Here is a 12,898-nt window from a genome sequence, read left to right on the forward strand (position 1 = left end):
GCTTCTCTATTTCCCTTAAATAAATTGAAACAGTGAAGGGTTTATATATAGTTTCCAACTTTCTGGATTTTCACTAGTTTTCAGGGTTTTTCAGTAGCTTTGTAATTAATGACCCTAATTAGTCTTTCAGATGACTGATCAGGAGGAAAGGAAATGGTGGAAAATTGGAGAATTAAACTCTGTGGGGCTTAATGGACTGAGAATCATGGAAGTTCAATCTGGTCAAAAAGCCTGTCTCTATCAGCAAAATATGTGTGTTTCAGGGGAATTCCAAGGCTGATGGTGTAATCATTTTGGAACCTTTTGATCATCAGCATTAACTCATCATCTTTATTTCGTCCCGTTTTAATCTGATGGAGGATATTTGTAGCACTGACTCTTCAAGAAGAGAGGAGTGATAGCTTCTTAACTTCAGGAACTTCAGCCATTAATAAGCCAGAGGTCAAACTAAAATATCACACATTTCATTTTTATGCCATCTTGTTGCTCATCATCATTTTATAGCCCTTAACTGGCAAAGACTTCTTCCTAAATGCCTTTTATTTTTACAAGGCACTGTGGAACTACTTATGACAGCATTTCCAAATTTACAGAGCTTGAAAACAAGTCAGATTAGTGGATCTCAAATCCTATTAAATATCATCAGCAGTTTTAAGAAAGCTGACTTCTTTTTATTTTGTTTTAATTACTGCAAATTGTTATTCATTACATGAAAGATGTTCAGACCACTGCATTTTGCATAACAGTAGGCAGACTTTTTAGTTTGAAATTGCAGGACTTAGAAGTGTCCTTTTGGTGAAAGGTGGAACTGTTTGTTCCTCAGTGAATGCAGAGGGTAATTGCAGAAACATGGCTACAAAATATCCAAGTGTAGAAGAGTGTCACTATGGATAGACCATTAGGTAGACAGCTTGGCTGGCTGCGGATCTTCAATTTCTGTACTTTTTAACTGATGAAGCTATTCTGTTCTCCCACTGTCTGGTTGCTTTCTCATCTCATTTTGATTTATTCTTATTAACTTAATTAAAAAAAAAAAAATCCATAAAGCTGGTATTTAAAAAATCCTTATCCTGTTAAGCCAGTTGCCATTTGTTTTACAGTGTTCTTAATTTAATTGATTGTATTCAATTCAACCTTTTTTAATTAGATGTTCAGAAAATGGTGTGAAGGTGGTTGGGATAAACAGACTAGTAATGTCTCAGACTTCAGTTATATAGTGCACTCATAGCTTCATACCCATCAAAGTCTGAAGGAGCAGGGATTTGATTTTTCAAGACCCTTGGAATTTAGCAGAGTGAAATCACAGTGAAAGTGGAGTTTGGACTTTGCTGTTATTTTCTGTAAGGTATTTTGTAACAAGAAGGAGCGAGAAAAGACAATCACAAGACCTGACTTTTAAAGACAAACCTTACACAACTGCAGTGTGTGACTTTTGGCATAATTTTTGAAGTGCTAAAACAATAAGAGCTTCAGGGACATGACAGCTTTAAAAAATAAGGCGAGTGCTCTTTGTGCCACAGTGTGTTTCTGTCTACAGAATGTGAATAATAATGTGCTTTAACTCACAGGGACATTCTATACAAATTATTTTTCTTCGCTTTGAGAATCCCCAGATATTAAAATATTGCAAAAAATCCCTTTGTCTCTCTTTCCACTTCTGTAAGCGTATCCTGGAAGAAGGAAACTTGACTTGTAACCAGTTTGAGTGACCTTCAGACTGTATGCCCATTTTTGCTCTCATTTTTCTGACATTACTGTCAAATCACCATATTGAGCACAACCCCATTCTGTTTGAGAACAAATATGGCATTAATCTAAATATTTTAAAGGGAAAATTTCTCTTGAAATGCATCCTTCTGTCCTTGTTGATTAACAGGCTTGACATAATATGTATTACCATAAAGATGGTAAGGGCATTTATAACTGAGATTCCAGTAGCTGACTTGTGAATATGTTATGCTGGGGCGGGGAGGAGGAGCAAAAGGTAGAATACAGAGGAGAAAAATTGCATAAAAGACAAGGAAGAAAGGTGTATATATAGGTCAGGTTAAATATATAAATATTTCAATGGCAAACTTTCTCTTCTTTATCATCTGCAGCCTTCTTGATTTAGGGGGACAGAACATAAGACTGTGTTATTACAACCACTCTGCAGACATCAGAGATTACTAATTTGCTACATGTTTAGCTAAACATGTATGGTCTCAATGAGACTGCCTAAATTTAACTGAGGACTTCTCACTGATACAGGATTTTGAAGGAATTGTACACTCAAAATGAAAGCCAGAAGGAAGTTCAGATGCTCCATCATATTGAAAATATAAGTTTGAGTATAAGATGTGACTGTGTAACCCTTCTTGATGCCTCAGAACGTTTTCCTGTGGTCAGACTTACAGGAGCATCATTGAGGCTACAGTGTCACACTCAGCAGAGCAACAAAACAATCAGTGGTATAGCTGATCTCAGAACAATGTGAACAATCCTGTAGCTAGTACAGACTTAAACTCATGCAAATTGTATGAATAGAATGAGGAACAAAGAAGTAATTGCCAGTTTTCAGAAGTAAGCAACCTTGGCTAGGTAAATGTTATTCTTTTTTATTTTAATGAATCAAACCAACCTAGACAAAAGCATCACAGGAAAAAGGACTCAATTTTTGGAAGACACCTCTCTAAAATTATCCAAGTAGTGAAAACATTGTGACTTGTTTTAGTTCTATTGATCAACTACTGATTGCGAATCAAAGTAATGTAAAAATCCTCTAATTATTGGTTGCATTAGTTCCCAAGTCTTTCATTTGTTTTTGTAGCATGAATTAGAACAAGTTCTTAGGTTTCTGAAAAAATTCTTCCCCTGTTGGGAAGCTATCATTTTGACTTTTTTCTTGTGAATTGAAAAGCCTTCTCTTGTAATGCATTAGTCTTCCCATATTTACTTTTGTAAGGGCACCAAAAGTACCTGTGCTGTCAGTAGCTACCCAGGGTCTTGTCACCTCCCTCATCACCTTGATGGATGGTCCTTAAAGGCAATAGTGTCATTTGTACTAGAGTGACTTTGGTACCTACACGTAATAGGAGGATGTTACAGAACTCAAAAGAGATGTGTACACAATGGTCCCATAGGACTAATCAGTCCTAAAGATTCCTACATGGCATTTCTCTTAAGAGGATTTAGAGGACATGGAGGTTAATGTGCTGGGAGAAGCTGTGGAACAGATTTGAGATGAGGTGCAACCCCACCATACCCTGTTTTTCTGTGGTGTCCTGGTTTCAGCTGAACAGTCAGTTTTCTTACTAATAGTTGGCACAGTGCTGTGTTATGGATTTAAGATAAGAATAATGTTGATAAGACACTGATGTTTTAGTTGTTGCCAAGCAATCTTTATGCTAAGACAAGGACACTTTTCATCTTTACATGCCCTCTGGTGAGAAGGCTGGAAGGCATATGGGGTTGGGAGGAGCACAGCCAGATCAGCTGACCCCAACTGGCCATAGGGATATTCTATACCATATGGCATCATGTTCAGTGCATAAACTGTGAGGAAAGCTGGCCAGGAGCTGCTGATCAGGAACTGGCTGGGCATTGGTTGGCAAGTGTGAGCCGATTGCATTGTGCATCATTTGTTTTGTACATTCTAATTATTTTTATTATTACTACCATGATTATCATTTCTTCCCTTGTCTGTCCTAATAAACTGTCTTTGTCTCAACCCATGAGTTTTCTTGCTTTTACTCCTCTGATTCTGTCCCACATCCAACCATGGGGGGAGCGAGTGAGCAGCTGTGTGGGGCTTGGTTGCTGTCTGAGGTTAAACCATGCCACATGGAAAAATGAGTAAAGTCATATGGTGAAAAGAAAATACATCTGCCTGGGAAATTTGCCATAGTGTGGGGAAAAAGAAAAAAAAAAAGTTGACTTTAACTAAAGCAAGACCTAGTAGGAAAACTGTTCAGGCCAATTTCAGATGCCATAACTTGGCTGCTTTTGCAGTAGTACTGGCCAGCCCTGTCACATTACTATTCAAAATATTTTCAAGATCACTGCTTGCTGAATTGAGTCCTGGAGTGCAGCCAGATGGCCTTGATCAATGTGAAAGGGCAGCAGCACAAGAAAAAGTCACAGAGTAGGAGATAGAGATAGAATATGGCTCTCTGCCTAGGTGATATCCATCTCAGACAGAACAATGGGGTAGGACATATCTGCACACTCAGTGAGATGTGTTTTATCTCTCCCAGAGACTCACAGATCCTTACCAAGATCTGAGAAACCAGCTTCACTCACCTACCTGTAATGTGGTATTGTGCAGTATGGAACTGAGTAAGAACATGTCTCTGCATGTTTTACATGGCTGACACCTGGTTACAGACCCTCAAAAGTAAATCAGCCATGCCACCACAAAGGCAGATCCTTAATCTTGGTGCTTGCACTGTGTTCCAGAGATCAAAATCCTCAAGTCATGGAACGAAGTGCTGTCACTCAGTGTTTGCCATTGTCAACTTCCTCCCATTCCTCCACCAGGCACACACAAAGGCTGTTGTTTGAATGAAGGCTTTTGTAAAGGATGCCTGCAAATGCAATGGTAGCTTGGATAGGGTGGGGAGATAACTGAAGCAGAGGTGGAAGTTCATGTGCTACCTCTGAAACATGAGAGGATTTTTTGCATCGGTGAAAACTTTCTGCATCCTTTCAGTTCTTGTCCTTTTGAAGATGGTAATGTATCGTCTTTGAGGATGATAGGGCATGTGTACTGCCTATTGCCATGTACCAGAAGATTGAAAGAAAAGAAAATTTCTCCATCTTCCTAAAAATTCAAGCAAAGATCAAGAAATATCACAATAGCAAGCTTTTCCTCAAGACAGTGAGCAGGCTGTTTCCTGAAAAGTAGTCATTGGATTTAACTTTCAGCTTTACAGCATTGCATTTATTGCATTTATTTTTGGTGGCCACATCTGCTGTTTTTTCTAGTTAGGTACAGGAAGACTAAGTTACATTTTGAAGATGTGAGAAGAATTTTGGAGGTAGGAGTGCTTATTTCTTTCAGAATTGAATATGAAGAGATGTAGAAGCAAAGGAACAAGGATAAGCCCTTCTTTCTTCCCTGGCCAATCCTGGTATCTTATTCAAGATGTTTGCAATACATCTTAGCCAGCTGAGGAAAGACTAGAGGTGTGAGACAGCTGACCTTTAAAACTGAGGCCTTAACAAGAGAGTTTTCTTTCTGAATTAACTGTGCTTTTTTCAAGGTATTACAGCTTTATCAAGTATGGTTTAGATGGGTTTCTTTCCTCTTTAGAGGCCACATAGTAGAATTGTATACAAATCAATGGAGTTTAGTTTTGATGACAGAACATTACATAAAACTGAATGTTTTCTTGTCCTGTAATCTTTGTCCTTATCCATAAACTTGGTGTTAGAGGGTATTTTAAGAGACATAGGAATCTAAGAGGAGGAGGGACTACACTCACCCTCAGGCTGTTTCCAGAATGAAAAATTTCATGGAAGAGGGTTAGTTTAGAGTAATCAATGGTACAGCTGCCACACACAACACAGGCTGCAAATTGTTGTTTAGCAAAAGACCTTAATTTTCTAAGGTTTCTAATTGTTGTTTAGCTGAAGACTTTCAGCCACAGTTATAAGGTATTGAAGGAAGGGTAGGAGGTGGAAAGGGCATCAGTTCTGTGCCACTGTAGGACAGATTGAAGTTGCAGGTGATGGAAGGAAATACAGCATGTCCCATGCTATGGAGAGCTATGGGATTTACTGAAGGAATTTGATCTGGGTGGGAAATCCTATTCTATCCCTGAATCTGGGTATCACATGAATTTTGAGGAGGTTTGTATCTTTCACTACTGAGAAATCCGGACTGATAGAAGAAGGTCCTACAGATCCCACTTGATTTACTGTGTCTAACCACTTCTGGAGAAAAGCATAAGAGAAAGGCAGATACACAAACTACAACCACCCCTTCATTTGGTGGTCAGTGAAATTAAGTTACAAAAGCTTTACCTGCTACAGATAATCCTGTCATGCAGTTTTTTAAATAGATAACAATGGCAAAAAAGCAATTCAGTCTTCCAACCATCCTTAAAAACATCAAGTCAGTTACTGAAGGATTTGCACTGCAGTTTAACTTAATGTGAATTAATTAATCTGTTTATTTTGACTACTGTGATCCTTGAGTAGCTGGTGAATTCTTAGGGGATCCTCCTTTCTGTTGGGACTAGGCTCTTCAGTGCAGGGACTGCTTGTGGCTGTCGGTGCATGATACCTAGAAGACCTCTGTGCAGACCTCAGTAACTTATAGACACTACTAGAATTCAGTATTGAATGAAAAAAAAAGACATTTTAAAATGTTAAAAGGTTTTACAGGAAACATTTTTAGTCCCTCTACTCTTAGTTTTGTCCTCTTCTAAATATTGCTGGAGAAGAGAATTCACTGATATTACTGCTTGCTTACTTGTGGCTGAACGTATAATGCAGAGTCACAGTCTGGGTTTGTTTTTTTTTCTTTTCTTCTTTTTTTTTTCTTTTCTTTGTCCTGACAGAAAGATTTCGGGATTTACTGCTACTACATTCAAATCAAGATACAGAGATTCTGCCCATCTTTCAGCAGAGACGCTATCCCAAGTAAGTAAGATTGTCTTCTTGGGAGAAATAAAATCTTTATTTATTTGCAGAAAGGGAGAGTAAAGCATTTATAGCACTGTACATGCTTTTGGTGCAAAGTCCTTAGGCAGAGCTGTCAGGGTGCCACGCTAGCACTGATCTCTGCAGCCTTTTGAGTGGTGTCAGGAGAAGGAGACACACATTTCAAGCACGCTCAGCTGTCAGTGGGGGAGGTGGCGATAGTGGAGCACAGATGTTGAGTTGCCTGGATCAGTGTTTGATGGAGCTTTGTTTCTCTGTTGACACAGGTAGATGTTTTGTCAGGCTAATCCCCACTCTTGTCTTCTGGGATTCCATCATTTATGGTGACAGATTCCCTTGAATTTTAACAGGTTTTCCTCTGATAGCCTGCAAACACTAGGAAACTTTTTTTTTCTTTCCTTTTTTAGAGGTATATGTTTGCCTATGTCCCTAAAGGGATTGAAAGAGTAGTGTTGAGTGTTAAGGAGGTCTTGAATATATTGTGTATCCTAAACAATACCTCTTCTTTTTTCAAGTGACATACCTGAGTGAAACGATAAAAGCTCTTTGATATTATGTTGACTAGAAGAAACAGTCACTTTCAGCTTGAACAGAGGCAGTGAAGGGGAAAGAAGAACAAATAGTCCTCATATTAACCCTTACCAGAATGAACAATGAAAGAATGCTAGTGCAGGGTGGAGAGAGGGAGGAGATGGAAGAAAAAATGTATGAAGACAATCCCTTAATGATGATGGAAACAAGCAAATTTATTATTGTTAGGAGGTTTCTGAAATAGATAAGTAGTCATGAAGGTATTAAATCTCTTAAAGTCTGATAATACATACTTTTTTTAAGAGCTGACAATTAGAGAGGCTAAAAAGCCAGTCACCTCCTCACTGTGAAACTTGAAAATAAAAGCACTCAAGTATAAAATCCTGATTCTGAAAATAGTGAAATCCTGGTTCTGAAAAAAGTTTTGCTTTGACTTCAAGGGAGACACGGTTTTATCCCCCTAAATTTCTTGTTTGCATTGTCCATTATCACTATATTACTGGAATACTGTGGAGGTACAATACATGAAATAGTGGAAGGCACCTTATGTGTATGGATTGATCTTCTTTTTTCATTAGGACTTCCATGAATTATTACTTTTCTCCTCATTCTTTGGAAGCCTGGCAGTACTATGCTTTGCTTGGCTTAGATTATTTAATTTTTGATATGGACACTGTCAGACTGGTCTGAGAAACCAGTTCATTGTCCTTCCTCAAAGAACAGACTTATCTCTATATAAATCATTCCTAAGACGTTTGACTTTCCATTTCATTACGTTCAATTTATTGCTAGCATTCTTGGCAAAAAGTCTACTGACAATATTACACAATGTCAGATTCATGGGCGAATGAGTTGTCTGTTGTCTTCTGACAGAGGATGCGTTCAACTCTTCAAAGATCACAGAGAAAATAGCTTGTACAGAGCTCTGCTGATGTTGGAAGTTATAGTGGCTGTGCATCACAAAATAATACATGTTTTCAGCCACATTACTTGGGAAGATTGACTGATTCCTCTAACATACAGAAGTCAGCCAAATTTTGGCACCTAAGCAAAAAGAAGTTTGTGTATGTTCTTAAAACAAATACATTCTTGTTTGTAGAGTCATTAATTGGTGCAAACTCGCTTTCTTGTTACAGAAAGTTTTCATATGTTAAAGCTCATTCAGAAACTGGTTGAACACTATTGACATATGCAAATTTTCCCAGGAGTTGTCTTTTGAGCTAAACTTGTCTTTAGCAAAGTAGAAAACCTCTTTATCTTCATAATACATTTTGTCTTATTCCTATATTATTTTTTCACCTTTCCTATTCTCATTTTCACGGTAGGGTCAGCTAACAGAAATTAAAGTAATGAAGAGACAGGTCTCATAAATCAGTGTCCCTTCATTGACTTCAGCTGAGCAGTGGCTGGTTGTACCACATTAGGATCTGAGCAGGAAGATCATTTTAATAAGATGTTGTCATAGGGCACAAACTGGAATTTGTAATGATTAAAGAAATCCTAAGAATATTGAAGGTTAAAGATAGAAGAGAATTCTTAGTAATGACTTAGCTGAATAGCTTGACTAAGCAGGGCTTAGTAGGTAGAAAGGATAGAAGTTTTCACATATTTAAGAGACAAATGTCCAAAGGAAGGAGATTGAATAGGAGGGTGTTCAGTACCACTCAGGATATTCAGAATCATTGCAATAAATATTAAAGGATAAATGGGCAAACTATAATCCATCACCTTTTGGAAGAAATAGAAACCTTGGTGTTCTTGTCTGAATTATGTTCTTGTTCATTTATTACATTAAGACCTGAACTCTTTCCCAGGTAACAGTGCATGTTGTTCTCAGAGAAGATGTCCACGCACTGAAATGACTGGAAGAAGTTTTCTAGAATATACGTGGACATTTTCCTGAATTTTCTGGGGTAAATGTGTCAAAGAAACATGCTTTGCCCTCCTAGTTGATGGAGATGTGTGATCTTTTTCATGTCCTTGTTTTTGCCCAAGTTTATTTGGATAGGCTTGGCTTAGCCAAGGAACCAGTCCCTGCTCTGGCAGGCAGAGGAGACCACAGAGAGGCCTGATCTTATGAAGATCAAGGCTTATAAAGCCACACAGCACATCACCTTGACTTCTTGATGTAGCACTGTGTGCCCACAAGCCGCATGGCATCGTGAGCACCAGGTCTCACTGTGGCCTGTGGGCTGGGACACAGCACTCTGCCCGGACATGAGCATGTGTTTGTCCTCACTTCTCTTCACAGGGCTGCAGGGCAGAAGGAGCTTGGCTCCATTACTCTCGTGCCTAGAGTAGAGTTTTTAGTGAAACACACTGCACTGCATGTAATTACATGTTACAGAACTAGCAAGAGCAGTTTAATCCAGGCAGGTCTTTTTGATACCTCGAGTGACTAACGCGGAATTAGATGTGACTAAACCCCCCCCTCATCCACTTCATCTGGAAACTGACCTGTCCACAAAGAGAAATATTTTGAGGGGAAAACCTGTCTCCTTGCTGACATAAAGCCATTAATTACCATGTCCACAAGGATTTGCATTCCTGAAACTAAGAATAAACCTGCAGCTGTGGGCACCCAAATGGGTTGGGGTGCATAGCTGCTGCTGAGCGTAACTGCCTAGGAAAGCCCCCTGCACGCAAAGCAAATGACAGACATATCTGCAGCCTAGTCCTGCTCTGCCTCACTCCACAAGCCTGCTGAGGGGAGTTACGCCAACACAATCAGGTCTGTCAGCAAACCAGACTTTCTGCAACAAATCTTATCCTCCTTACTTTTCAAATGAGCATTATGGCCCCTGTATCTCATAAAAAACCTTCAAGGGTTTCACATTTAGCACATTTCTGCAGGAGCTTTTCTCATGTTGGTATCCAGTTCAAGCTTTCCCTGGTTGCCCACTTTGCCGATGACATTCCTACATGTTTTTTTAAGTTTCACTCATAAAATGCAACAAGAACTGCTAGAGTGCAGCAAAGGCTGCACAGGACTGCTCCTGAGGAAGGCACTATGCTCATTAATTTGGCTACAGGGTCCAGCGTGTGACAGGGTGGTTGGTGGCAGCAGGGGCTTAGGTTGCTCCATCCCCTCGAGGTCTGGGGTCTTTCCCTGCTGACTCCACTCTGCTCCTGACTGCCTGTGATGTTTGCACAAGGGAAGGGAATGCAATTGCCTCGAAGTGCCAGGGGGAAGTGCCACTTGTAGCTGAGCCTGATAATGTCAAAAGAAAAAAAGCAAACCCAAAAGAGCAGAATGATAAGGAAAGTGATAGAAGAAGTGCAAGAGTGAGAAATTAGGTTGATGGGTGAATAAGGCAGGAGGGAGGCTGACATGGCACAAAACAGCACTTGAAGAGGGATGTGCCAGAAATGCTACTGGCATTACAGGTTTTTAGCATTTTTTTTCTGTCTAGAAGTGACTTGACAGTTCAGTTGTACTTTTTATTTTCAAGTTATTGCTGAAATCCTCACATAAATATGTAGTTTTTTTTAGAGGGATTATTGCTTCTTTTTTTTCCCGTTCAGATATATTTGCAGTCTTCACTCTCATCTTCTGTGAGTTTAGTAAAAAAGTTTTTGGATGATTCACAGATTCTAAGAGCAGAAGGAGTGGTTATGTTCCAGCTAATTTGGGTCCCTTCTTAATATAAGCCATAGAGCATTAGTGATAATCCTTGCAGCATGTTTCTTGTTAAGCCAGAGCAGGAATTTAGAATCAAATTGAGACCTTAAAAACTGAAAAACTTACAAGCCTTTAGATCAGCTTGTTTCAGTTGTCAGTTACTTCACTTGTGATAATTTTTTAAATTCAGTTTCCAGTTTCTGCCATCGCACTGTACCATTTTCTGCTGAACAAGAAAGTCCTGTACCATCTGAAATGACACCTCCATACAAAAGGTGGAGGTCAGTTTAAAACTTGCCCTTCTCTTGAACAAAATAAAGAATAATTTCTTGCAGGGTATGTATGGTCTCTGTCCCAAAATTTTAAAATCTTTCAAACATTTTCCTTCTTATTTTTAAAATAAATAAAAATAAACAAACAAACGAACAAAACGAACGAATGAAGAAAAGCAAAGTTTCAGTGACTGTTTCCATAATGTGCACATAGAGAAATAACAGCACTTCTTTATAGTCAAATAGGGAGATAATCTAAACTTATAAATTTGTCTGTATAAGAAATAAATCTTATTATTTAAATGGAATGACAAAGTCTTGAATTTTGGAGAAAGAAATGAACTTAGGACCTAGCAGGTATGATGAAATAATATTGCAAATACATTTACTTTCCATCAGTCATAAAGTTACAAACCATTCTTTGGCATATATTCCTAGTAAATTAAGGTAGTCTTCTCGTGTATGCCCAAATATGCTGGTAATTTTCTTGTCACGAAAAATCCCAGATAATACAGCATCTTGATACATATGTATATGTATATTCAAATACATATTTGTGAAAGTCATCTTTGAAAAGCCGCTGAAAAGTTTCAGCTCAAACAAAGCTAAATGGTGTTCTTCAATTCTCATCATGGAGAAGTCTAGACAAATAGACGGCAGAAAGTTAGTGCCCTCCCTAAACCATTGTGTCCTCTGGTTCCCAATTGTTATTCATTTTAATGATAATGGATTTGGAATGGATCTGTGGCAATTTCCTACAGCTTGAGATCTGAGCCAAGAAACAGATAAAATTTCATAAATAATTCCCCAGGAATAAAACTTGTGTCTTATTTGCAGCTGTCTTGAGAATATTTTTCTTTTTAGAGGAAAATAATTTGTGTCTGACTGAAGAAAGTAGTGAGTTGTGTCTGCTGGAAGTGATGCTGCTCAGTCAGTGCATCCACTGAGGTTCCCTTGAATTTGAAACATGCACGAGAGCAGCTAGCAGGATCATGGCCTAGAAACCCAGTTCAGTTTGCATCAGAAACAAAGACAGCATCTTCCCTGATGTTCTCCAAGGGGAAGAATCGTGACCTATGTGTTCATCACAGAGTCTTCATTGCAAAGGCAAAGAGATTTTTAATTTTAAAAAGAGATGGAGAACTTTTAAGAAATGGTTTTCTCTAAAAGGCTTCCTGTGAAGTGCTTTACAAAAGATGTCCTCTTGTTAGAGAGGAAAAACTGAGGCATGGGACTCTGATGTGAGTTACCAGCATCATCCAGGAACAGTTCTCCTTGGGATGAGACCAGAAATAGAAATTAGGTCTTCCACAGTCCTTTCAGTTGTGTGCAGTTGGCTCTCTTATCTGAAATAACATCTATCCTGTTTTCCTCTGCAAAAATATGTGGCCTTCCCATATTGCTGAAATCAGATGGGAAGGTGCCAAATGAAGGAGCCTCTCAAAAGTGCCCACACAAGCACTTTAAATGCTTTGTGTAGCACTGTACATGAAGCATGAAAATTACTGGTTTTGAAATGCTCCAAGATTTGTTTCAAAATGCAAGCTAAAAGTAAACCATCTCATCATCAGTCTGAGTCCTCAGAAACCTGAGTTTCAGAGAATGACTTGATTAAAAAAGAGACCTGCCTAAGGAATCTGGAATGACCTTTTAAAGAAATTCAAGCTGCTTATAGAGAAGAATAATTTTAGGGATTGGGATTTTGTCTCTTTTTTTACATTATTTTTTTCTTTTCTAATTTTTTTTACGTGACTTTTTGCAGTGATAACACCCTATTCTGTAGAGTTTACAAACCAGTGCAAGGCTGAGCACATTTATGACAATA

The 12,898-nt window shown here is 38.6% G+C and overlaps 1 protein-coding gene across 5 annotated transcripts in view; it reads left to right on the forward strand.

Moving 5' to 3' along the window:
• The window catches only part of NOX4 (NADPH oxidase 4), a 103,035-nt gene that overhangs the window by 58,315 nt on the left and 31,822 nt on the right, over positions 1–12,898 (forward strand). For all 5 annotated transcript variants that reach the window (XM_086882171.1, XM_086882172.1, XM_086882174.1 and 2 more), the window contains one exon: positions 6,546–6,627. In XM_086882171.1, coding sequence (XP_086738297.1) covers positions 6,546–6,627 — 82 coding nt within the window. The remainder of the gene's footprint in view (positions 1–6,545; positions 6,628–12,898) is intronic.

The sequence above is a fragment of the Cyanistes caeruleus genome, chromosome 3, assembly GCF_971803275.1.
Source record: "Cyanistes caeruleus chromosome 3, bCyaCae1.hap1.1, whole genome shotgun sequence".
In the NCBI taxonomy this organism is placed as follows: domain Eukaryota; kingdom Metazoa; phylum Chordata; class Aves; order Passeriformes; family Paridae; genus Cyanistes; species Cyanistes caeruleus.